General features: G+C 33.5%; 1 protein-coding gene across 2 annotated transcripts; it reads right to left on the bottom strand.

The window, feature by feature from the left end:
- On the bottom strand, positions 1-27,808 carry Myd88 (myeloid differentiation primary response protein MyD88). Of its 2 annotated transcripts, none has more exons than XM_072520160.1 (6): positions 27,648-27,808; positions 16,132-16,235; positions 10,871-11,070; positions 10,344-10,724; positions 8,217-8,454; positions 1-8,157 (listed from the first exon to the last, which is right to left on the bottom strand). In XM_072520160.1, the coding sequence occupies exons 2-6, from the start codon at positions 16,233-16,235 to the stop codon at positions 7,839-7,841; spliced, it is 1,242 nt and encodes a 413-aa protein (XP_072376261.1). In that variant the 5' UTR covers positions 27,648-27,808; the 3' UTR covers positions 1-7,838. The 2 variants fall into 2 exon arrangements, with proteins under 2 accessions (XP_072376261.1, XP_072376262.1); XM_072520161.1 differs by lacking the exon at positions 27,648-27,808 and adding an exon at positions 26,144-26,237.

The raw sequence follows: 27,808 nt of genomic DNA, 5'->3' as shown, positions 1-27,808 counted from the left end.
AATTTTTTTACTTTCTACGTGATTCAAAAACAAGACTTACTGCAATTTTAACCTCCACCCCCTCCCCCTACCTCCAAAAACGTAATTTTTTCGTTTTTATTTTTTTCGATGTGTTTTTTATTTTGTGTATTTAATCAAAAACTATATTTCTGATTTTTTTCAGATTTTTCGTCAGGTGCGCCAGCTTAAAAAATCCGAAGAACTGGTTTTTTCGATGTTTTTTTTATGGATTTTCCCCATTTTATAGACTTCAAAATAGATTAATCTGAATTTGTTTATAGGTTATATATAATTTAAAGTAACCGAGTCTTTTAAAACATTCAAAAATTGGACGAATCACCTTTAACCCTCAAAAAAACTATGTTTTTGAAGGTTTTTAGAGGTTTTCGCGAGGTCAATCATATTTTTTTAGATCGATTCAATATGAACCAATCCTTTTATTTTTTTTACGTTTTATGTGATTAAAAAATAAAGACTCAATTTTAGCCCACCACTCCGCACCTTAACCGCAAAAATGTCATTTTTTCGTTTTCATTTTTCTCGGTGGGTTGAAATCAATTTAAAAATTTCAGAAAATTCACAAGTATAGTTGAAGCTTTTACAAAACTTTTCTATTTTTTATAAACCCGTAGGTTGAGTGTACATAACCTAAAAATGCATTTTTTTTAGTGCTTAACTTTTTTTGAAAATTTACTTTAGGTTTACTTTTGCGCAGGTTTACTTTTTTTTATTTTGTGTATTTTATCAAAACATATATTTCTGATTTTTTTTTAGATTTGTCCGTAAGCCACCTTCAAAAACCTTAAAAAAAACTATGTTTAGGAATTTTTCCTATTTTATAGACTTTAAAATAAACCAAATTAAAGTTTCTTATAGGTTATATATAATTTAAAGTACCCGAGTCCTTTAGAACATTCAAAAATTGGCCAAAACATCTTTAAATTTAAAAAAAAAACATGTTTTTTTTAACCCTATATTGCATACCGTAGCTTTAAGGCAACACCGGAATTAATTTCCGTTAGAAAACTAACCTTTAATTTATTAAGTGAATTAAAATTGCATATTGCGTACTGAAAGACACATTCTATCTAAGTAATCGCGCAAACTCCTACGTCATTACGTCAAGTCAAGTTTTCGCGCCTAAAGTTCTCGGGCGTTGCCAGTCGTGTGTTATAAGCGAAAGGTAGAAGATCTTTCAACTTGTTTTCTTGTTGTACACTACTTTTGAACGTAAAATTGGTTACTTTATGTAATAAGCCTATGTGAGGGAAGTAATTCCTTCTTCTTCTTCAAGTGCCCTGTCCGTTGCGAACGTTGGCTATTAACATGGCAATTCTGATCTTATTTGCGGCGCTTCTGAATAGTTCGACCGATGTGAGCCCGAACCACTTCCTCAGATTTTGGAGCCACGAGTGTCTTCTCCTGCCTGGCCCTCGCTTACTGTCTATTTTTCCCTGGACAATCAATTGCAGTAGACGGTACTTATCGTGTCTCAATATGTGGCCTAGATATAATTCCTAGTAATTTTATAATTGTAAATATAAAATAAGAATCACAAGTCAAGTTGTAAACGGGTGTTGCTTTGAGGCAATTTTATGCAATTGAGTCATGAACTATCTGAAGTTAGTGTAAATCGATTCTATGGAAATCGAAATAGCAGAAATGCAAATGTTGTTATAAGACCAGTGTCAGATGATTCTGATGACAGCGAATTAGAGGATAATGACGCTGATATTGATGATCCCTGTTATTTACCTTCTGACAATATTGATGCATCTGTAAGTAAATATTTTAGACTCATCTCATGAGTGACATTTCTAACATCGCCATTTTTTTAGGAAGAAAATACTCACGAGGAAGAAATTGAACAATTTATTGGTATGTCATACTACATATCTACATATAAACTACCACGACAACAAATGTTTTGGAATCCAAAAACGAGGATTACCCAAGTAGCCGATGTATTGTCTGTGAATCGATTTAATGCTTTAAAAAAATTTACATATGAGCGACAATACTAAACAACCATCTAAAGAGTCTCCAGATTATGACAAATTATACAAAATAAGACCATTGCTCATAAAGTGAATGAAGTATGTTTTACAATTCCCCTTGAAGAGTTCTTGTCAATAGATGAACAAATTGTTCCTTTCAAAGGAAGAAGCAGTCTAAAACGGTAAAACCCAAAAAAACCAGTGGGGGTACAAAATTTTTATTTTATCTGATACTTCTGGTTTGATGTATAAATTCGAAATATATACTGGAAAAGAACCTCATACTCTAACCGATATTGGTTCAGCTGGTAATGTAGTCCTCAGATTATCAGAGATTATCCCAAAACACCAGAATCACAAATTATACTTTGACAAATGGTTCAATAGCATCAACTTGCAATTAGAATTAGCAAAAAATGGTATACAATGTGTAGGGACTGTAAGGCAACATAGAATCGCTGGTTCCGATTTGATATCGGACAAAGACATGAAAAACAAGGGCGTGGATAATTTCAGGAAGAGAAAACTATTATCAATGGTACTCCCCTGATTGTTGTGAAGTGGTATAACAATAAAGGCGTTACAATTCTAAACTCATACGCAGGAGCTTATCCATGTGGCAAAAAGAAGAGGTGGGATCGTATATCTAAGCAATATATTGAAATTGATTGTCCATCATCTATCCTCTTATACAATAAGAGTATGGGGGGCGTTGATTTGCTCGACTCGCTTATTGCTCCATACAGAATATCAATTAGGTCCAAAAAGTGGTACCACAAATTCTTTTATCACTTTATTGACATTATGGTTGTTCAAGCATGGCTTTTATATAGAAGAGACTGTACTGCTTTAAAAATACCAAAAAAGGAACAATCACCCCTATTGGAATTCAAGGCAGAAATTGCACAAACTCTGTGTATGAAAAATAAAGTAAATGGTTCTAAAAGAGGGCGTCCATCTAGTTCAAATGTATCCACAGCATATGAGGAAAAGAAAAGGAAATACCATGCAACAGCACCCATTCCCTGCGCAGAGGTTAGAAAAGATGGAATGGGTCACTGGCCTATATATTTTGAAAAGAAATTAAGATTCAAATATCTTAATTGTAAAGGAACTCTTAAAGTTAAATGCCAAAAGTGTAAAATATTTCTTTGTTTTACTACAACTTCTAATTGTTTTAAGAATTTTCATACCGAATAAAATTTTCACTTAATAAATTTTTATTTCACTAAATGTAGTTTAATTGCATATTGTTGCTTACAGTACACATTCCGTATTTTCCAAAAAAGGGGCCGACTCAAAAATTAAATAAGGAAACATTTATCTTCATAATTAAAGCCATATACAATGAAAAAAAGATTTTAGTTCGCATATTTAAAATTCATGCAATATAGGGTTAAAGATTTTTTGCGGGTTTTACGGGGTTATCAAATTTTCTGAGATCGATACAACCTGAATCAATGCGTCTTTAACTCATATTCAAAAACTATATTAAAAACAAAAATTTTCAGGCCTCAAGGAAGCAAATATAACCATCGTTTATAAGAAAAACCAGGTTTTCAAGGGTTATTCGGGGTCTTTTACTGAATTTAGACAATTTTTTTAACTTTCTGCATATAGCATCCAGTAAAATTAAAACATATACATACATGTGAATTTTTTAAAATTTTTAAATTGATTGCAACCCACCGAAAAAAAAAAATGAAAACGAAAAAAATACGTTTAAGGGGCTAGGGGTTTTTATAGTATCACGTAGATTTATCTCACGTAGAACGTAAAAAAAATAAAACATTGAAATCTAGGAGTGAGTTTTGCCTATCTTAATGGGGGTACACCCTTTGTAAGTTTCATTAAGAAAAAAAGTTAATAAGTGCAGTAAGAATGCATAATGCACGTATGTAGTGGACATAATCGCAATTTTATTAGGCCATCGATATTAGTATATATTTTTACACCATTTAAAAGCAAAAACCAGTGATATTTATATTTGTTTGCTTAGGTTTTATGATTAAAGGTCGCGGCATATTATCGTGCACGTATAGTTTCCGGCACGTAGCGTTTTCACTCCAGCAAATTGGGCTGCGCGTTCACATTTTCATACATAGAACGTTAGAGCGTTTCAGTTTGGTTCGGTGAAGATATGATCTGGCTTTTCTCGACAAAAATTATGTGCAATTGCTCTTCTACTTAACGATGAAAAATGAAAAACTGTGTTAAAAACAAGGTTTGAAGTACATCCAATGCTAAGACAAAGGAAGAAGGAATGTGAATACTGGACTTTATACAGAGAATTAATTGATGACGATGAAAAATATTATGGATATTTTAGAATGAATAGGATTCAGTTTAAATATGTTTTAAATTTAATTTCACCTTCAGTTAAAAAACAAAATACTACATTTAACGAAGTCATACATATCAAACCAAAAAATATTTTTAAAAAGAAGAGGTATCACTTCCGTACAAAAGTCCTAATTGTTTATCACTTCCGTGATTAATTGTCACAAAGCAATAAAAACACATGCATAAATGACAAAATAGCCTCGAAAATTATTTTCTTAAATACTCTGTATCAAAATCAAACAAATACCTAAATAAACAAAAAGGGGAAAACGACGGACATCTAATTCACATTATCCTTACCAACCGGTTACGACTCGTAACGTAGCCGTAGGCATCAATAGAATATTGTTTTCGAATATACTGAACGGAAACGTTAAGTGTCTGAAACGCTATGTTCCGGACAGTGTGCGTTGTTCATATTTAAAACCATTTAAATTATATTTTTCGGAAACTAAACGCTATGTGCTGGAATCGCAACGTGCACGATAATATGTCACGACCTTTAGACAATTTCGCCTCTTTGTCAGCATTATAGTGTCAGTTTGTTATTAGTTTCCGATACTTAACTGCTTACTTTGAAATTATTATATGTTATGGTTTTTGTAACAATTTTAATAGGTTCCGCAATATCTTATAGATTGGGCTTTTTATTCTTTCAGCTAATTAAAAAAAATGGTTTTTAGCCAGATCTCCCTATCCTATCACACCAATATATCAATATTATTTTTAGGTTGTTCAAAATAACAAAAAGACTGAAGATAATGAATTAAAATTTTGGTTCAACTTTTATTATAGCTAGTTTTTTATCAAAACCACAATTTATTACCGAAAATCATTTTTTTGATTTAGCAGCCCGCTATTGACGCCGTCTTCATATATTTCCAGTTCTCAAAAGTGGCAAAAAATAATCTTCAATTTACATCTATAACATAAGCGTACATATCACTACATCCAAACATTGACTTACTTATTACGAAATGTTTCCAAACATTTTTATCTTAACATCTTGTTCATTAGTTTTAAACACACAAAAACAAATAATTTGCTTTACTTTACAATAAACCTAGGTATAGCTATATGGTAAAGAACATCCAGAATAATTAACCCACGTAAAATATTCAATAATAACTCACACTGTAGAAATTTTAATGTGGGCTAAACATACAGTGTGTACAAAAAGTAATGTAACTTGGTAATATTCGAGTGCTGATAGGTTTACAAAAAAATGTATATAAGTTTTATATACATCTGGAGCCAAATTGTATGCATGTTCAGAAATATACCCGGTGTGACAGTAATATATATTTATTTTTAAATTATGCACCCTGTATATTTTATAATTGTTCATGATCTATTATTAAAAATGGAATTCTTAAAACTAGATAGTCTCGATGTCCTTCATTCAATGCATTAGAAATTTCTACTCGCATAATCGTCTACTTAAAAGAATTCACACCGCATTCGATTAAAAAAATACTAGCTATAGTCAGCTCCGGCCCTTACGCGTTGGAATGCATGAGCCAAAAATTCAAAAGAATTATGAAATAATAATAATAATATTTTCAGAACAGTAGCTTCGTAAATAAACAAGTCCTTATTAAACACACCAAACTTTCTTCAATATGCAAAAATTAACACTGGATCCAGTGAAAATCACTTTTACATTATAGATCTTCATTCTAAATTCTCCTGTGGGCACCTCTTTATTCCTTATTTTGCCTCAAGTCTACAAATTCTTATTTGTCGATATCTGTTGTACAATTTGAACTTTAGAATTTTGTGATTCATGCAGTTGAAAATAAATAGACTGTGAAGCTTTTCATTTTTCTTTCTTACTCCCTTCTACCTTGACCACTGGCTCATCCTTTTTCGTTCAGTTTTGTAGTATCTATAAATCGATAATTCACCTGATATGTAGCCTTAAAATAATCTTCGTCTAGTTTTAAAAAACACATTTTTTTCTGGATCCCAAAGTAAAAAATTATCTACATCAGAATAGACGTGAATATCATCTTCAAAACCACTCTTAGTGAAGGCTAGGACCCACGCAGGGTTGTAAAGTGAGAGTGATAATGATTTAACCATAATTTTAACTTACTTTTTAATACCAAGTCATTATGGTTATGAAGATAACAATATCCCAGATTGTTATCCAAGATTTAAGTAAGCTGGTTGCACATTCAAATCGCGCGTCTAATTTTAACCTCCAGTGATGACATTGTGCGGGATTATTAATAGTGTCATAGAAATGTCAATGGGCGTTTGCGGTACTATTATTCCGGATAAGACATTTATAAAAAACATTTCAAAAGGAGGTCGCACACATCTTATGGAAAATGTAATGTCACTCAAATGCAATAAAATTTACATGAGTAGATAATGATAAAGTAGTAGTAAATTTTGATTAATAACGGCGTAAATTGGTATAAATAAATCTAAAATCAAATGGATGCGTACGAGATTTTGTTCGTCAATTCATAAATCTTTCTGCAGTTATTAAAGCAAAGTACCAATACCGAAGTACATATTTCGTCTAATCCGCTTAGCTCACGACTGGGTTACGCTGTTCTCAATAACGACTATACTAATAGTAGTTATGTATGACAGTTTTATGGACTTCAAAATGTGATTTCCATAAACGTTAATTACAATTTACGCTGTTATTAATCAAAATTCAGAGTTGGCGCAATGATACGACAACGAAATGATTGTAATTTCGAGACAAATCTCTTCACGTAAATTTTATTGCATTTAAGTGACATTACATTTTCCATAAGATGTGTGCGATCTCCTTTTGCACGTGTTCGGTTCAAGATGCTACTAAACATTTTGGAGTGAACAGTTGCGCGGCCAGCTGAAGGAACGGGATGGAGAATTCAGTGGCTTCAAAAAGGTCCTTCAAGATCAATTAAATGAATTCCTCTTCAACAAGGGGGGCCAACCAGTATTCATATTAATTATTTTGTTGTAAAAACCTTCCTATAATAAAAACTTTTTTAATAATTTTTGAAAATTTATACGATTATGTGCGTTTAACAGTATATTTTTAGTCACAAAATCAGACTACGGAAAATTTAAAAAAATTATTTATAATTTGTCGACCTGTCAGCCGCGAATACACATTTTGACACAACTGGAAACTGTATGAGCTCCTAGAATTTTAGAATACAACGCACCCGTCTCTACGTGATTTAAACACACGAATTCTCGTCTATAAAGTGAGTACCTACTACACTTGACTGCCGAGACCGATAGACATCATTATATAATCTAAATAATTTTTATTAGCTTATACTAAATTGAAGATTCAAGAAAAATAACGTTCCACTATATTTGATAGACACTCCAGAAAAATGTATCAATCATTCAAATAAATGTCTACATATTATTCGGCTAATAGTAACCTTGTTTTTTTTTTTTTCATAGAATCACAAAATAACTGTGAGAAATTAGATGGATACCTAATAATCATAACCTCAATTATATGCTCCACGTTCATCAATTAGCCACCGGTATTTTTAACTTATTCTTCTTCCAGAATCGTTTTTTCTTCGGAGCCACTCCGTTGATTTGTTGTACTTCTTTTACTGGTTTATCATCGTGTTTTTGAACGATTTTCAAGAACTTTCGAATAAAAGAGTTTTTCTTTTTCAACTCCGTGTGAGCGGGTTCTTCAGTGGATGGAGTCGGTTGAGGAGCTGCTGGGGTTTCTACAGGAATTTCTACGGGTGGTGTTTTATTCTCAACTTTGGGCACATCTGTAGGTTTGTCCAAAAATTCGAATTTGACGTGATTCGTGGACTTTGTTGATTCAATGCTAAAATCGATCGATAGATAAGTTAGTTAAGCTTGACATACTTAAAACTTAATGCTTACTTTTTCCTTGGTGCTATGGCAGCTTCGGTTATTGGACGAACGCTTTTCGTGGACGACGTAACATCACATTGTGTGGACGGAGGTGTGACAACTTTGACTGATTTGTAAAGCTGATCCCAGAAGTTTCCGAACATAGACTCCATTCTAGTGAAGTCTAGAAGATGATATGCTCGAAATTCCAAAGGCAATTCAAAGCACTTCTTGTATATACAAGGGATAATTTTTCGTCTTCTCGTTTCTAAAAAACAAAATGCATAGATGTATCGCAACCTAGATATTGACATCTTTCGGAAACGAAGGAAAAGATAAATGAAAAACTTAATATTAATTTTCTTCTCAGTGACAGGGAAAGATCAATGAGGATGAGCAGGAATATTAATATTGGTACACAATACGAAAGATATTTGAAATCTTGGGAACCTTACAGCGAGCGTGTCAAAGAGACGGTTCTCTTTAGAGAAATGAATGGAAATACTTATTTTGAGGGCATATGCTGCAAATGAGAACTACTCGATCTAAAAGAAAGACGAAAATGAAGAATATTTTGAAGAAAAGTTCCTCACCTGCTCGAGCAGTGACAATTGATCACACCAACACAATAACCAACGATTCTTTGACGACCGAGTATATGCGGTATAACCGGTATAATCGGATATTGGGATTAAAAACTATGATGTAAATATCACGCCTTGCCCAAATTTGTAAGGTAATGAAAGAAGAAAAAGCTTCGGTTGAAAGCTGAAGTTTGGTTTCGTCAACCAAGAAATGTTCGCATTTCTACTTTGATGTTTTAATAAAAAGTTTATATACTCTTTCTCAGCGAGATCTCAGCAAGACACGGTGGAATGGAATGGGACGGGAGAACCCGTCAATATGGAAGACGACCTGCTGTTATACTGTTTGCTGTTTACATGGAATAGAAACCCCTTTCAGAGCGAATAATAACTGCAAGGATTAGGGCAAATTAAGAAAGGTAACACGGATTAAGTGCTATGCACCAACAGAACAAGTAACTGACGAAAAAAAGAATCTTTTTACGAATGCCTTAAAACCACCACATTAGAACAAATTAAAAGATCCGATATAAAAGTAGTGATGGGAGACTTCAATGCCAAGGTAACACGGACAACACCAACCTAGGACACGGTGTGGTAACCATAACCTAATCATTGAAGGAACTTTCTTCCCACATAAAACAATCCACAAAGTATCAGACAGCAGTACAGAAATCGCCAGACAACCGCACTTACAATCACTACCTAATAATGGCCGATTAAATTCAAGAGAGCTAAGAGAAAGAAGTTCAACTTTAAGAAACTACAAAACATATAATTTGTGCGGGAATTACGAGCCAAAATATACGGGAAGGGCAGGACAAAAATTGGAAAACGATTAGCAATGTAAATGCGGAAACAAGTGAAAACATTTTGGGCAAATAAATATATAAAGAAAGAGTGGATCACCAGAGAAACATGCAATAAAATAGAACGCCGCAAACACGTTAATCTAGAACTACTAAATTCTAGAACAGAAGCAGAGAAGAAACGACTTAGATAAAGTTATAGAGAAGCGAATTAAGTTGTCAAGAAGACAGCAAAGGAAGACAGAAGACCATGCTGACCAAGTGGGCAGAAAACCATGCTGAATAAGTATGGCTCACTGATGAACATCAAAACATGAGACAATTGTATATCATTAAACAGCTAACCAACAAAAGATGCTACCAACTAACAAATGGTAAAAAGCAATACAGGTGAAGATATATCATCGCTACAGGAACAAATTAAAAGATGGCATACACATTTCAGTGAGTTTTTAAGTGCAGTCCCAACACAACCAGAAGACGCACAAAATATAAACCTCAATGTCAACAAACTAAGAATTAACACCAACGAACCAACAACGCAAGAAATAGAAATGACCATAGAAAAAATGAAAGCGCGCAAAGCAGCCGGCTCTGACAATATTTCATGTACAACAACAGAGCTAATCAATCAACAGAGCTAAGTCTTGCGAACCGTCTGAAGAGAGGAAAAGTTCCCCAAAGAATGGAAAACTGGACTTTATAAAGTGATACACTATACACTTATACATTATACACTAATTATGATTTAAAATTATAGTTACCAATTGATTCCATTCTTGCCAAAGTGTAAAAATATTTGTTAGTTGGACTTTCCAAAAATGAAGGTGACACTACAACAACCACTCTATTGCACCTGGTAGAAATCAACCTAATCACAGCATCATGATTGTTTTCTCCTCCGATGACGTCTCTATAAGTAACGCACAACTTCATTTTATATTGTACTTCTAATTTGTTAATGATCTCAATAGCAAAGTTGATATCGTCGTCACTGAACATCACGAAAGCATCGTAAGTTTGTGGTGGAAGACCTAGACTTTTTCGTTCCGTATCGTCGTGTGTTATAATGTCTTTGTCGTCAATATCTTGAAGCTGGGCTTTGTAGCCATCAGGATTTGCTGCATAGTATTCTGCGTCTTTTTCTTAAAAAAAATAATAAAAATTTTATAATATGTGATTTCTGTTATACTATAGATAAAATATAAACACTTTATTTAAAATAACTAATAATATTAGGAAACGTGTTCAGAAATGCAATAAATATACACTGGAAATAATAAACTCTTACCAATTAGCGGTGTAACGTCCTCTACAACATCAAATCTGTCTAGTTTTTCTAAAAACGACAACAACTTGGCAGTGGTGCTTTCTTCTTTATTTTTCTCAGACCATATTTCCAAAACTTTCAAAGCTGCATCGTTACTTTCTTTGATATGAGGTATTATTTCTCCACTTATTCCGCATAATTCAGCAAGACCATGCCAATCTCTAAAAAAAATAAAGAAGAATTTAATTTGAAAATTGTTGAATTTGAGTTGAAATAAGCAGAAAATCCTTTATCGTTGGATATCCGATACCAATTTGTAAAAACATTTATTTATTCCATATTGCTATACGGAGTGGAAACATGGACTCTCGGAATCACAAGTACGAGACGTGTAGAAGCCTTTGAGATGTGGGTTTTTGGAAGGATGCTGAAGATCTCTTGGACAGAGCACATGACCAACAACGAGGTGCTGAGAAGAATGGGGACCTTAAGAAGAAGAAGCTGAAAACTTTGGGAGTGTTTACAGATTTAGTGGATCTAAGGAGTTTCATAATTATTTTGTTATAAGGAGTTGTTTTAATTATTTACATAATTTAGCTCCAGCTCAAAATATATTCATTACTAGCACATATTTCCCTCATATACAGATTTACAAGGAAACTCAGAGAATTCCAGATAAGACCGACTTTAACTATATTGATGACATTTTAACATCGCATTTAACGTGGCAATATATAAGATAGGGAAAACGATGGCAAAATATCAAGAACAGTATATAAGCGACAGAACAGATAGCAGGATAACAGAGAAACAACTAAATGCAGAGTAGTTCGACGCGAAATGCAGATTAACTATAGCTCAAAGAACGAATGTAGAAGATGAGATGAGACTGGCTTAGGGATTATCGAGAGAAGGGATTGCAATATATACTATAGCAGACATACCTCCCGGAAAGAATTTGGCAGTGGTTTCTAGTCAGTAAAAAAGCAAATTAGAATTAGAACAACACAATATGTTATCTAAGTCGTAAAGCCAAAATTCTTTAATATAGCTTACTTAGTGCACACGAAAAGAGTACTAGAGCACAGAATACAGAAAAAGAGGAAACGATGAAAAAGATGAATTCTACATCTTAGATAAAGAATTTGATTAATGCCAATGTCATAAAGCGAAAATATTGATGGAGACCTTAATACAAAAATTGGCGCAATTTTTCGACCCAGCTATAGAGCGTGACAGCATACATGAAGAGTCAAACGGTAATGGGTTGAGACTAACAGTTTTGAAAGCACCAAAAACATAATAGCAGGAATAACAATATTTCTCCATACAATGATACACAAAAAGGCATGGAAATCCCCGGAAACAACGAAACCGTTAACCAGATAGATCACATCGTGATAGATGCAAGGCATTCTTCCGATCTCATAGACGCCAGAAGCTACCAAAGTCCAAACATAGATAGTAACCACTTTCTTGTAATGGCAAAAATCAGAGGAAGAATTTTTAAGCCCAAAGAAGAATGTCAAACAAAACAGAATTAATGTGGATAATCTGCGTGTGATTAATTTAACATTGTTTTTAACAATCAGAACATATATTATCATTCACTGCCTTATATGCCATCATTAACACCGAAATTGTTGGTGAAACCGGCAGAAATCTATCAAATCGTAATATTTCCCACAAGCGTGATTGTAGAATAAAAAAAAACATCTTATGCTTTCGCAGAGCAAGTAATTGACAAATATCATATCATGGATTTTGATAACATTCGTGTGTATTAGCAAAAGTGATAATAATTTGAACAAAAGATCAGAAACTCAAAATATAAGTAACATTTATAATCACATTATTTCTTTATAATTCATTCATAATACCACCAAAACATACCATTGGTAGTTTTATTTTCCATTTATTTGTTACATGTTTTTGGCAATCTGTGAATAATAAATTAATCTTCTTTTTGAAGTTATACTTCCATACGCGCGTTCGACGTTGGAAATTTGAACGGGAGTGAATCGGCAAAATCATTACATATGTAAGATATAGGTAAGAGAGAGATAGAAGATATATTTTCTCTCTCTTTCTTTCTTGAGAATAAAAATGTTCCTTTTGTAAATATATTTAATATTAATTAATATTATTATTATTAATATTATTATTATGGTAAATTAAACACATACGTCAGTAAGTTATGTATATTGTCATTTTTAAATACTTATGAATATTCCATTTTAATTTGTATTGAATTATTATATTGAATTATGTTACAGTGTATTGTATTGTATTTTTATATTAATAACAAAATAAACAATGAATTTTACTGCAGAGTATGTGTAAAAATTTTTTTTGCATTCAACTCCTTTCATACATATATGAAAATAAAAATCTACATTTTCATCAAAATATTGATTCAATCCTTCATTTACTATACTCCTATTACAGGTCAAATGTTGTTTATATACAGCAAACGATGCACCATATACCTATATACTATATATATATATATATATATATATATATATATATATATATATATATATATAATTATGTTTCTCTTTCTGCTCTCTCTTACCTATAGCATTACATATGTAATGATTGTGCAGATTGACTCCCATATAAATTTGTAACGGCGAACGTGTGTATAGAAGTATAACTTCTACGGCAGTCCCACTGGACTGCCACATCTGTTTTTTTTTTCTTATTAATTCTTTTAAAAAATTTTCATGTTGGCAATATAATTAGCAAAAACAAATTAAACTGCAAACTAATTTTATCTAGAAGTTGGCATTCATGACAATAACGGTTATTTGTACTTCCTATTGGATGCTATTTTGATTTGTTTATAATTTATCAAAATTCAATTTTTTTTTTTAATAATTTTTTCAAATTTTTTAAAAATTTAAAAAGAAGTAGAAATATTTATTAGATAAAAAAAAATTTTTATGCGTTTTGCAGCAAATTCACTAGCAAACCTAATTTTATTTGTAATTCTCGTTTTATTATTGAACCATTAATTCGACAAATTACCTCTTAATGCTTTGATTTGTGGAACCACAATTAGATTTGTCCACCTACTGTGGAACGGCGTGGACAAATGAAAAAGTAAATGACATGACACAAGTAGGTATTAGTAAACTGCATTAAGTAAAAATAGCTTTGGTCGTTTCCTTGAAAACCCATCTAAAGTTCCGAGGCTTTGTTTAGGCTTTTTGGTATGTTAAAATTTTGACGAGTATTGGAGAACCACTCCAATGCCACAACCCCCAACCTGGAGGACCGGGTAATTTGTGATCAAGGTTTTCTTCCTCTAGCCTTTGACGATCCAACGACTATAATTACAAGGCAGCAGCTTGATTCTATACAAACCCTAAAATCAAAGGTTGCCACTTCCGCCCTCCATGCCGTAGTGAAGATACTCTTCCCCGCCACGAATGCCGTTGTGGACTTCATCCGTAACCCTGGACAAGGGACCCTAAACAGGTACTAGTTTCCCGGGCCAGGAAACACCTGGAATCTGCGGAAGGCAGGGATTGATTCATTTTCCCTGATAGGACTATCCAATGGAGTTCCTACCCGTTACCTATCTACCCGTTACCTACCTAAAATATATCTTTGTATTGGAAACGAGTCAGATAACATAGACCTCGAAAACGGACAACATATTTCCTGCTGTCAGAGCTATGACTACTTGGGTGTTGCCTTTGACAATACAGGAACTGATACACGGGAAATAGAAAAACGAATCACTCAAGCAAAGAAAGTCTTAGGATGTCTCAATAGTATACTGTGGAGTAAAGAGATAACGAAAGGAAGGAAATTTAATATATATGAGACCATGATTAAAACTACTCTTCTTTATGGCGCTGAAACATGGAGAATTAGTGAAAAGAACAAAAAACGAATAGAAGCAGTAGAGATGGATGCAATGAGAAGATCTTTAGGTATTTCCAGACGAGACCGAATCAGAAAAGATGTAATAAAACAACGTATGGGAATAGAAGGAAATATAACTCAAGATATAGAGAAGAAACAATTAAGGTGGTATGGGCATGTTCAACGGATGCCAGCATCAAGACTCCCCAAAAAAGTAATAGAAGGAAAAGAGGAAGACCCAGATTAGAATGGCAACACGGCGTAAACAAGTCCATGAGCGAAAGAAATTTAACAACAAACGACTGCGAAGATAGGAAGAGATGGTGTTTAGGTATCGGACAACGTCGAAAGACGTTCTAAACCGATGTATATATATATTAAGTAAAAATAAATTGCAGCGACCATCAATACGTCTACGTCTATTTTGGTTCTGCCAAACACGCAGTATATTTGACATGTTTGGCTCACCAGCACAAGTGTGGAGTAGCGTATTTGTTATTCGCTGACGAATAACAAATATTTGGGAGAATACACTGAAGCCGCATAATAAATACAACATAGCGAAGTGTGTTGCCGCCATTAGATAGAGGTGTCGGGTTTGTAGAAACGCACTCGAGACGTTTAGGCGTCACGGTGACCGGTCTACATTCCTAGTATCCGAGATAAGACTCTCGGGGACCACTCTACTCTCATTCCAAGAGAACCAGGCGAGGTTGAACGAGCTGGGCCCGTACACACCTCCTTTGGCCTTACACCTCCAATCGTGGTGTTGATGTCTCGGCACGTAGCCGCCTGGAGATTTAAGAGTGGTAGAAGAGAGATCCTCGGCGGCGACCTGTCTACGTGCGAGGTGGAAATTCCTCTGCCTGTGTCATCTGTCCGCCCGTGGGAGGGGATAACGGATAGGTGTGGTAATCTCAACACAGGTACTACGGGGGAGGTGGAGCCCCGCGATGCGAATGCATCGCGCCACCTTCATTTGTGTGTCGGACTCGTAGGCGCAGTGGAGGTGCTAACGGTCGTATGTCGAAAGGCCAGGTAGACCAGGGTCCCGCCAATTTATTTGGAGGGCACAAACCACAGCTATGTCTTCCTTGTTCAATTTTGTTTTTAATGTCTTGCTGGCTCTTTTCGACAGAGAAGTTAGTGTTATACCCAAGTATTTGAAGGATGGGCAATGTTTAATATTAAATTTTTGTGTAACGAGATAAAAACTTATGTACTAAAAAATTTAATGTATTGCAATTTAATGTAATTTAATTGTAACCTTAGTCGCTAATAATGATGTGGTTGATGTGATTGCTTAAATAAAAAAAATAATCTGGTTTATATTAACAAGATAAAAGTAAACAAAAATATCACTGGCATCCTATGGTAAAATACTTTATAAAATCTATACGTACCTCGATAAGCCTTTATCATTAGGTATAACTTTCCTAGGATTCAATAGGGCTGAAATCAAGTCTCTTGTCTCCTTTCTTAAAACCTTAACAGGTATGTCAGACATCTAGATAACAAAGGAACAATGATATATTAATTGTACTTGTCAAACTCATTTTATTTTACATAACATTTAGGTTTATATTTTTTATTATTTTGAAAATATACCTATTTCATATCAACGAACTTTTACCCATAGGTGTTATAGCAAACCACAACCACATGGTACTACTGGTTTTTGACCAACCCTGAACATTTTTGTTAAAAACTGTATTTTAATAATAAAACTGAAGAAATTTGTTTAAGATGTAAGAAAGTTAGTGCTAATGGGTGTTTATACCTTATTTACTGTTTGTTAACAAATTTTCTTTACATAACAGTAAATATAAATTATCATGTACAACAAATGAATAAAAATTATACTAACCACACTCATCATTGTAAAAAATTACATAAAATTGGAAATACCTTCCAAAAGGTGTTATATTATTTCTTTAGGAAATATTCTATTACTTAATGAGTTGACAAAAGTAATATAAACTTATAAAATGCTATAATCCGGCTATTTTATGGCGTCAAACCAACAGATGTCGAAGATGTAGAATGATGAAAACTCGACAAACTAAACACCTTTAGATCACTCTCAATCATGTCAGGGTGCCCACTCCCATTCGTTTCCGCTCAAAAACATGTAGAGCATTTAAAGTATTTTGATCTGAAGATAAAATAAACTAGCGAAATATACTCTGACTTATGTCTGAAACTAGGTCTCCAAAAGATCTTTAAAATTATAAGGCTGGTAAACAAAATAAAACTATTTGTACTAAAACTCTAAAGGGAGATCCGTGTACCTTGGGACACCTTGTACCTAGGGACAGCGATAGATGTACTTTAAATTTGGCGCTATTAGTGCTACAAGCAAACCTCACGTTTCTTTGTGTCAAACATCTCGATCGTACTTGAAAAAGTTGGCCATTTTAAAAGTTCACGTCAGTGGTTGTGCATTGGCAAAATTTCGCTACTGTTTCTTTTCTTTATCTATTTTCGTCGGTGTTTTGAGTAAAATAATTTGAGGTAAGAGGTTTTATATTAACCATACGTACTTGTCAGCTAATGTATATTTACTTATTTTGCTGTTTTTTTATGGATTACTCGATCAGTTTACATAACCTCACTTCTTTAATAAAACAAAACAATTTTGTATAATCGTTTTCATCGTTCTTGGCGTGTGCGTGTAAAAACACTTGCAATAAGTTGTTTCATCTGTCTTTCCTTGTCTAAGCTCGATTCGTTTACCTCCTCCAGTGGCGGAGCAAAATGTAGCATGTCAAACGAAATAATAGTTATAAAAGAAAATTATAAATTATTTTTCATTAAATTTCTAATAACGGCATGTACGTATAAATTGCGAAGAAGTATTTTTCTAGCTTGCAGTACAATAGGACAAACACTTTAATTAAAAAATGATACAGATTTTTAAGTTTTAAACACTGTAGCGAATTCTGAACTGTTACAACGTACTGACCTTGATTAATTAACTAATCAGTCAGCGTCTTCACTGGAACTGTCTTCATCATTGGAATCTTCCGCCAAATCGATGATAATCCTACTTTCATTTTCATCATATGTGACCATATTTGCCCTGAATTAATTTTTCAGTATGGTTAACACAACTCGTCCACACTGCAGGTGTTGCCTCAACTAATGCATCGCCCCAAACTTTTTTCACTGTTTCATCTCTACGTCCATGTTTTCCAATATGACGATCATAGTATTGTTTAGAAATGCCCCAGACCAACTCAATCGGATTATATTGACAGTGATATGGAGGCAATCTCAAAACCTGATGCCCATGTTCTTGGAGTAGCTCGTCTATAACGTACCTGGTATTTTGTGGTTTATTCTGGCGACAAAGACTCAATAGCTCTGTCTTGTCCGAATCGTCGTCAAAAATTATTTTTTTCGCTCGTAACCATTCTTGTAAGTCCGATTTTTTCCAACTGGCATTCGGTAACTTTTCTATTAAAGAGCTATGGTATGAGGCATTATCCATAATAATTAGAGATGGTTCCTCCAACATTAGTATCAGCTTTTCGGAGACCCACTTTTTAAAAGACTCTTTATCCATAGAATCATGATAGTCTGCACTCTTCGATTTCGTAGAAAACAGTAATCCAGCATCTTTAACAAATCCTTGCCTACTTCCGGCATGTAAAACAACAAAGCGTTTACCTGTATTTTCGTGTCCTTTTCTGATGCTTTTCACACAGTCATCTTGCCAAGTACGTTTATATGCCCCTTTTAGGAATATCCATGTTTCATCTAAAAAAACGAACTGAAGTGGGCTTGGACTTAAAAAATTTCTCATATAATGCCTCAAAAAATACAGTCGTTTGGAGACAATACATGGTTTCTCACATAGCGCACTCGTCTACTATTTTCTAGTTTGTATGAAAACCCACAATTTTTCATAAGACGCCACAAACTTGTATCAGAACCGTCATATAGATGCTTGTTTCTTAATTGTGTATTTAGAACTTTAATTGTAACGTGCTCTCCTTTTGCTTTCATGCCATAAAGTACATTTCTAATCTCTCCTTTTATAGTATCGCTGACATCATTAGTCTTTTTTTTGTACATTACGTGAGTCTCCTGGTGTAGTAAGAGCTGCCCCTGTCTTGTATTCACTCTTTATTCTTGTCACTGTGCGAAGACTGATTTTCAAAGCGTCCGCTACTCGTTCGTGTACCGATGATAACGAAAGCAAAGATCCGTTGTTTTCTTTTTCTTTTTTAACCCTTTGCGGACCGAATTAAGTATTAAACAAAAAACTGCAAAGTTATTACAAGTTAGGGATACAGTGATACAAAAGATAACGTCAAGTGTCAATTAAATTTTTTTTATATAAGGGGTGGTTTAGTTTGGAGGTGGTTCCATGGTGGAACCACTGGTACTGATTAGTACTATCTCAATTTTTATAAAATGATAATAAATATTCATAAAGGAGGTAAGTTCACTTTATTTTTTATGATATTCTAAAAAACAATTGATTTTTTCAGATAAACATAGTCCCACCTTACATACAGTGCAATGCCACCTCGTTCGATGAGGTTGGTTTCTTGTGCTGCATCGAGCACATCTTACTTTGGTTCCATGTATTGGCATATGCTCCGACTTGTTGGTGCGTATTTCAATAGGAACGCAGATTTTAAATTTATTTACCTCAGAACCGGACGATTTTCTTCCTTTCTGAGTAAGCGAAGGAGTACCCATAAGTCCTGCAGAAACTGCTAACCGAAATTCTTTTAGAGAAAGTGTTGATGCACCACCAGATCGTTCTTTAAAAATAATAAAGGCATTAACAACCGTTATGTCAACAAAATGCCAGAATATTCTAGGCCACCATTTCTTGGATTTGCGGTTAATTTCGTAACAAGATTTGAGCATATCTGACTTGTCCACATAACCCATATGCTCGTTGTAATCTTTGACCAAATTTTGGCAAGTAACATTTTCTTTGGAGCCATCCTTTTGTTTCCTTGAAATAAGTTTAACATCAGTAGGATCATGAAAATTACTCATAAAATGAACTGCTCTGTTATCCATCCATTTCACAGCAAGTACACCAACATCACTTATCTTCCATTGAGTGTCTCCCCTTTCCATGGTTTTGTCCTCTAGAAAATTACATTCTGACAAATATTTAGTATTAGCTTTTACTGTTCCACATCCATATATATACTTGGATCTAAGTTGTTCCAAAAGATCATACGAAGTAAAATAATTGTCCATAAATATTTTATGGCATTTTCCAGCAAGACTGCTTGTGAGGTCTTTTACAACTCGTGCACCTAAGCCTTTTTCAGGTAAGTTGTTAACTTTACCAGTGTAGATTTGAAATTCTGAAACAAAACCAGATTCATTAGCACGAATCCAAACTTTGTAGCCCCGTTTTACAGGCTTCTTGGGCATATACTGGCGTAAAATGCTTCTACCTTTGAATCTAATCATTGACTCATCTACTGACTGGCATTCACTTGGCTTATAATATCGAATGAAATTGTCAGATAACCTATCGAGCATTGGTCGCACTTTATACAATTTGTCGTAGCCAACTTCACCTTTTTTCGGTTCAAGACTGTTATCATTTAAATGAATATTTCCCAGTAACCAACTGAATCGATTGCGAGACATATAAGATGCAATAAAACCATCACGTAGATCTGTCCTCGAAGACCAGTAATCCTTGTAGCTTGGTAAATGCTTTATTCCCATCAGAATGTTTATCCCCAGGAAACACTTCATTTCTTCGCGATTAGTGGGAGTAAATTTGTTAGCATTTCCCTGATTCATTTGGGTTGCATAGAGATTTGTTTGAAACACTAATATATCTAACAGCTCCTCTGAAAATAACAACATGAACAACTCCAACGGATCTTCAAGTAAATCCGGTATGTCAGGACCCACTTCTTCAACAAAAGATGAAGGTGTCTTGTAATAAGTTTGAATATTTTCTGACCATTTGACAATCTCATTTTTCTTTGCATGTACATTATTATTTTTTTTCCTTGCAGTTTGTTTTTGTTTTGTAAGCTTTCTTTTCCTTTTCCCAAAAACAGATAGCGGCGTACAATCATCCGAATCACTGAAAACACTTTCGTTATTTTCTTTTTCATGTTCACCTTCGTCAACCATTTGATTCATTTCTTCCAATGAATGTTGAGTGCCCGGGATGCCGTTATCTGGTTCACTATTTCCAAGATCCTCAACATCAGAATCAATATCTGACGCTTCTGACTCTCCGTCAGATGGTATTTCCTCAATCAAAGCAAATACACCATCATTACCCATAGCTTCTAAATTATTTATTGTCCATTGTTTTCTTTCTGTAATAAAAATGAAAAAAATGTTCAGGAACTGTAAAGTCTTTCAAATCCCGAATCAATATATTACCCCGTATAAAAACAACAACAAAAAATAATAAAAAGTACTTGTGGGTCCATACGGAACCACACCTTTTAGATGACTTGAAAATATAAAATATACAAAAATATCAGAATAAATTGTATACGATCTCTTTAACAACCATCAAAATTACCTAATTTAGCTGTTCTTACCTGCCATTATCAATTTGTTTACGTTCAGTAGAAATTTTAGTAGTTGGCGCGCAAAATAGCGAAAAACGTGTCACATCAATCACCTACTAGAACACACTAAAGCGCTCCAAAACCTGATCGTATGCATGGCCGATAGTGTAAGAGAGGGGATTAAAGAATTTGTCTGTGGTTCCGGCCGGCGCTTACCGGGACAGTAGGATAAAAATTCTTGAAATTGTGGTTCCACTATGGGACCACTGGCCCACAAAGGGTTAAAATACTCCAATAAATAAACTACACATTGTCGCATTTCTCCTGTTATCGTTTTTCCCGGAATTTTTTTTATTAAATAGAACAATTAGTTATTCACAACAAAAAATAATAAGTAAAACTGTTCGGAACAAATTCCAACAATGACTGACTAAAATCGACTAAAACAACATAAAATATCAATGGTAATTGCTACAATTATAAAACTATTAGCCAGCTCATTCAAGAACAATGCCACAAGTCATTATTGCAATGGGTATCGGAAGAGAGAGAGTTAATTTATAATAAACTGGAATTTTTAAAGTGTCGAGAGCATTATTTTATGTAATGGAATTCCACACAGTAAGAGCTCAAACTATTAATTATTAAAAACTGTTTGCTTATAAAAACTATTTCATCAGCTACTTCAAACCTGCACAGATCAGGGTAACATGTTAAAAAAACACGTCACTGCCAGCTATCTGTATTCGTAAAAAGGCCGAACTTATCACCGATACCGTATCGGCCAAACGCATCGGTGTTATTGCTACAATACTGGGAGACGTGAGTGGTCTCTTCATTCCCTTCTCATCGCACTTTACCATGACGAACGTGACTCGCACAATTGAATTACAGAGTGTGTGCATCTGTGTATCAGAGAGAGACGAATATTAAAAATTCCGTAGTAGCTTATTTCAGGCACACGCTAAGAACGATGAAAACGAGTTTACCTTAGCACATTCATATTTTTATTTTGGTCATTACTTTGACCAAGGTAAGTCGACTTACACAATACGGATGACGTTAGATGCTATAAAGAAGAGTTAGAAGAGAAAAGAAGAATAGAGAAGAGAAGAACGATGGTTAATTGGAAAGGCGGCTGAAGAATTTATTATGTCAAAATCTGTGACAGGCCGATATGTCAAGAAAAACAAAGGAAGTGTGAATACAACAGTCATGTATAATTTCAATATGCTGTCAAAAGGTTGTTTACTGATGAGGAAGAAGAGCAGTTAGTTCAATATTGTTTGAAAGCATACAAATTTCACTATGGCGTTTGAAAAGAGGAATTTGTGAAATTAGCAGACAAATATGCAGTTATTTAGAAAAAAAAAAAGCCTACTCAAGCTCTTGGGAGACAAATAAAGCAGCTGGATAGACGTTTTATGACTTTTCAAACGACACCAAAATCTAAGCCTGTGAAAACCTTGACTCAAGCTTGGCTCGTGCTACAGGTTTTAACCAGGCTAACGTTTTTTCAATAATACAGGGACTTGCTGCCCAAACACAATTTCTCTTCTGAAAACATATAAATGTAGGCGAGTCTGGGCTGTCTACTGTACATACGCCCATGAAAGTTTTAGCCCCAAAAACGACGAAACAAGTGGGCAAAGTGACATCAAGCGAAAGAGGTAGCAACGTCACTATTATTGCTTGTGTCAATGCGCTAGGACATTCGGTGCCTCCTTGTCTGATATTTCTAAGAGTGCATTTTAAGCCTAACATGATTAATGATGCACCACCAGAAATCATCTAAACCATTTTATAAAATTGTTCTGAAGCTGTTTTCTTGTGGCATTTTAAAGTAATTAATATTTAAATGGGAATAAGCCACAATTAAAGGTTAAAGTACGTATATTGACGTTTCAATTTCCACTTCGGAAATCGTTCTCAAAATACAAATATTAGTCTAATGTTTGTACTTTGAGAATGTAAGAATATATGTCCAACACAAGTTGTTTCCCTTTTTTTAAAATGTTTTCTTGTGGCATGTTAAACGTGCGTTCTCACAGCAAGATAAAGTCGAACGAGTTTTTCAATCTGTAAAATAGTTTCAATGACATCATGGACGATGTCATTAATAGACTTCTTGCATCAACATAATGGTAACTTGGATTTAAAAGCAAAAATGTTCTTCAAAATGAAAATAAAGAAGTGGTTTTGATGTCAACAGAATGTAGTAAAACAATATGATGCATCTGTGTTGAAGAAGATGTTGTATTACCAGCCTGATCCGAGATCATTGTTGCGAACCCAGAACCATACCTACTGACTACTGTTCTCAGAACCTTTAAACCAGCTATCCAACAACTCTCTAAAGGCATCCTTTTAGCAAGAAGTCTAGGTAGAATGCAATAACTCTTCCCTATCCGAGTAATGAATCTCACCGCTTCAACTCCTATACCAGAAGTCTAGCGAACATCTTGACATTCAATGATTACAGGCGAACGAAGGTAACCCAGCATCAAATAAACACTGGAAATACTGCTCCCATAAAATGAGATCCTAAGACTCCCATTTGCAAAAAAAGAAGAAGTCAAGACAATGTTAAAGGAAATGCAGGAACAAGTTGTAATAGAACCATCACATCCAAAGTCCATGGAGTTCCCCAGTTGTCTTGGTGAAAAAGAAGTTTCCAGTGCCACATATTGATGACACCTTGAATGCTGTGACTGGAGTGAAATGGTTTTCAACATTAGATTTGAAAAGTGGATACTGGCAAGTGAAAATGGGTCCAGCAGACAAAGCCAATAAAGCATTTGCGACTGGCCAAGGCCTATGGCACTTCACTGTCCTACCCTTTGGTCTGTGTAATGCCCCAGCCACCTCTTAATGTTTGAGGAGACAGTGTTGCGGAGATTACATTAGAAGAAGTGAACATCCCCACAACCTTACCAGTGTATTCAAAGAATTGAGAAGTGTGAATCTGAATTGAATCCCAAGAAATGTCAGTTATTCCAAAAGCAAGTAGTCTTCCTTGGACATGTAATTTCATCTGATGAGGGGGTGAGCACCGATTCTGAGAAAATAAAAAAATTTAAGAGCTGGCCAATGCCTGTAGACAAGCATCGATTGAGATCCTTTTTGGGCTTGTGTTCATGCTATCGTCGCATTGTAAGAGGATTTGTTTACATTACAAAACCTTTAGTTCAATATTTTATAAATTTTTAATAAAGTTTGAGTTTGTGATCCACAGGTTTTAAGAAAGCCATGGTACAATGCCTACATTCTTTTTATATATACATAAACTTCTTTTATAAAAACAAGCAAATGCATAAGTACACTCTACTGCACAACAGAAGTACCAGAAACTATAATAGATAAGCAGTGTAATTAAGAAGAGTTTCTAAAATAGACAGCAACCACTTTTTGCTGGTTGTAAAATAAAAGATGTGGATATGAAAAATATAACCCTCAAAAACTATATATTGGGACAAATAAATTAAAATATATAACAAATTCACATGTTTGACTGTTAATTTATTATTTTTTAATAATTATGATAATGTGTAATATTTCTTTAAATTCAAAAATTATAGAGGTCAATAATATTGAACGGGGGTCGTTTCAACTACCCTCATAGAAGTCCATAACTGTGTCTCAAACCTTCACAGGAATTGGAATTTGGTTGACATATGGCCCTTAAATTTTCGGTATCGCGTCACGTCGTTTGCATAGATTGCAATAAATCAGTGCTTTGTTTGTCTTCATTGGAGAAACATATCTAAATGAAGCCAAATGTTCGTTTGAAATTTCTAAATCATTGTATCTTCGAATATGAACATTATTAATTGCAGAGTTTGTGTGTTTTTTGTTTTGTTTTTGTTAAGTTAGGTTTGAATGGTGAATAAATTTTACAGTACATATATAACATTGACAATGTACTACATATTGAGTTGTAAGTTATGAACTATTAACACCTGTATATATTATAAACTCTTTGTCATCTGTTGTAGTTTAGAGAACTGATAAACCTTTAGAAATATAAAGCAAAACATCTTTGATTAAACTAATAAAGTAATCTACTTCTTTTTTTTCATTTGCCAACCTGAATGACCAATTAAACCTCTGAATTCACTAGTTGAATACTTTTGAAATATAAATTGACAGTCATAGTCTTTACAATATATATATATATATATATATATATATATATATATATATATATATATATATATATATATACATAATATTAGTAAAAGTGGGTAAAAAAGTTCGAAGAAATACTACAAGGTTATAGCTGAACAGAATAATGCAACTTAAGTAAGTGGAAACATCAATCTAAGTTAAAGATTTAATTACAGGTAACAAGTTAAAAGTGTGATTGTAGTTTAAAAAATAATATTTTCCTACATGCAAAGGAAAAGCTACAGTTTACAGGAAAACAAAAAAAAGCCATGTGAGCAAAATCTAAACTCTTTCTTGGTAGGTAAAAGATTTTGTTCTAGGACATTTTTAGTGACGAATCAAAATTCGATGTATATGTGTTAGTGATTACAACAAATGAGTTATTTGCACTAAGAATGAGGCTTTTCGCACGAACTATTTAAAAGGGACTGTAAAATTTCCCAACAAAGTGATGATTTTGAATACTTCAAAACAGTCTACTACCAAGTGTTCACAAATTAAATGTTTGCGACAATTACATTTCTTAATAGGCTTATCATATTTACAGAGCCACAAAAAACTGGTGTGGAAACCACAATACAAACATCCTTTCTTGACCTAACAGTCCTGGCCTAATTGACATTGAAACAGTATGGCATAAAATGAAACAAACATTAAAGAACAATACACAATGGTTACATGAACTCAAAGCCAAAATAGAGCAGATTCTTAACGGATTTACCTCTTAACAGTGCAGATCCTTAGGCGAGTCAATGCCCAACTGAATTTGACCAGTCATAAAGTCTAAGGATGATGCTAGTCCATTTTAAAAGTAAATATTGTATGCAATATATAGCTGCCAACAAAATAAACATTTTTTTTTATTATTAATTATGTTGAAAGAAGTATGTTGTAGGTACTTATAGAATAGACCACAATAGAATAATAAAAAAGAAATGAGGAAATAGTATGTAACACAATGAGGATGGATTGAGATTATATAGATTTTTCACTGTGGCCAGTGTGACATTGTTGGAATCCCACACTACATCTTTTCATTCTGCTGTCTGTAGTTTGTACGGACTCACATTATAATGCTAAATATAGTCATAGTACAATGCACTGCCAATATAGCACTTTAGCAATGAAATAAAGAAAAACCAGTATTGGCCATCTACAATACATTAAATAAGAATACACAGTAAAATTCCCCCAGTATCACTAATAGCAGAAAACAGTTATTAATATAAGTACTTAATACTAAAAAAATAACAAGTTAGTGTTTTAAGCAGACATAAAATCTTGTAAAAGAATAATACCACAAAAAAACAAGAGAAAAATAAAATTTTGTTTATTGCAACATTACAGTTTTATTAGAAAACTGTAATGCACTAATTTACAACACAACAAAGGATATGTGTTGTAACAGTTTTAGTTTTCCCTTTTATGTAGTAATGTTATCATAGTCTTATTCAAAAAGCTAGTATCTGATTTTTTAACATTGATCTAGTCTCACCTGTACAATGTTCATGTTGGTTCCATTCATTAGGTTAAAATCTAATGTCAAATACAAGTCTAGCTGCAAATTTCTCATTAGAAAAATATAAATGCTTTATCTATTTATAGGTATATATAATGCCATCCTTATGGAATTATTCATTATCATTATATCATAATAATTATGGATTATGTTTTTCAAATGTCAATAAACAAGATTTACACAACAAAGGCTGATATTGATGTTTCATATTATAACATAGAATATGAAGACATTTAAACAATTTAAAAGTCTGAAATTCTTTGAACAAGTTTAAACAATGAAATTCAAAGGCAATCTAACTCTTTTTTTGAAGCTAGACCACTGAATACAACTTTTTAAACTATTATTGTTAGTACAAAAGATTAATTGCTATACTTATGAATAACTAAATATTAGTTTGGGAGAAGCTAACATACAAAACAATTAGTTTTGGAAAACACCAAGTTAAATAATTAAGCAACATTAAAGTTTTATTAGAAAATTATGCAGCAATTATAGTTTGAATTAAGGAGTGGGCATTTTTGGTAACATTTTACTCTCACAAAACTTGTAATTTTTGATATAAATATCTCATCCGTGTATCAAAACACATTCTAATACAAAGTAGTATTATAGGGATAAAATCTTTATGGGTATGTCTCACATATGATAACAAATACACTATAAATATGGTAAAATGTTAACTACGATTTATCAGAAACCATACCTTGATATCACAAATTCGCCAGTAGAAGAAGAGCTAAATTAACTGAACTATAAGTTTTTTTCATATCGCATGAGAAAAGTAAAATAAAAGGTGAATTTCCAAAAAAATTTTGCGACTTTGACAACTGTTAACCATTTCCTTAACTGACAGAACTGACAGCT

The sequence above is a fragment of the Diabrotica undecimpunctata genome, chromosome 1 (genome assembly GCF_040954645.1).
Source record: "Diabrotica undecimpunctata isolate CICGRU chromosome 1, icDiaUnde3, whole genome shotgun sequence".
Lineage (NCBI taxonomy): Eukaryota > Metazoa > Arthropoda > Insecta > Coleoptera > Chrysomelidae > Diabrotica > Diabrotica undecimpunctata.
This window is presented reverse-complemented; position numbering and strand designations above follow the sequence as displayed.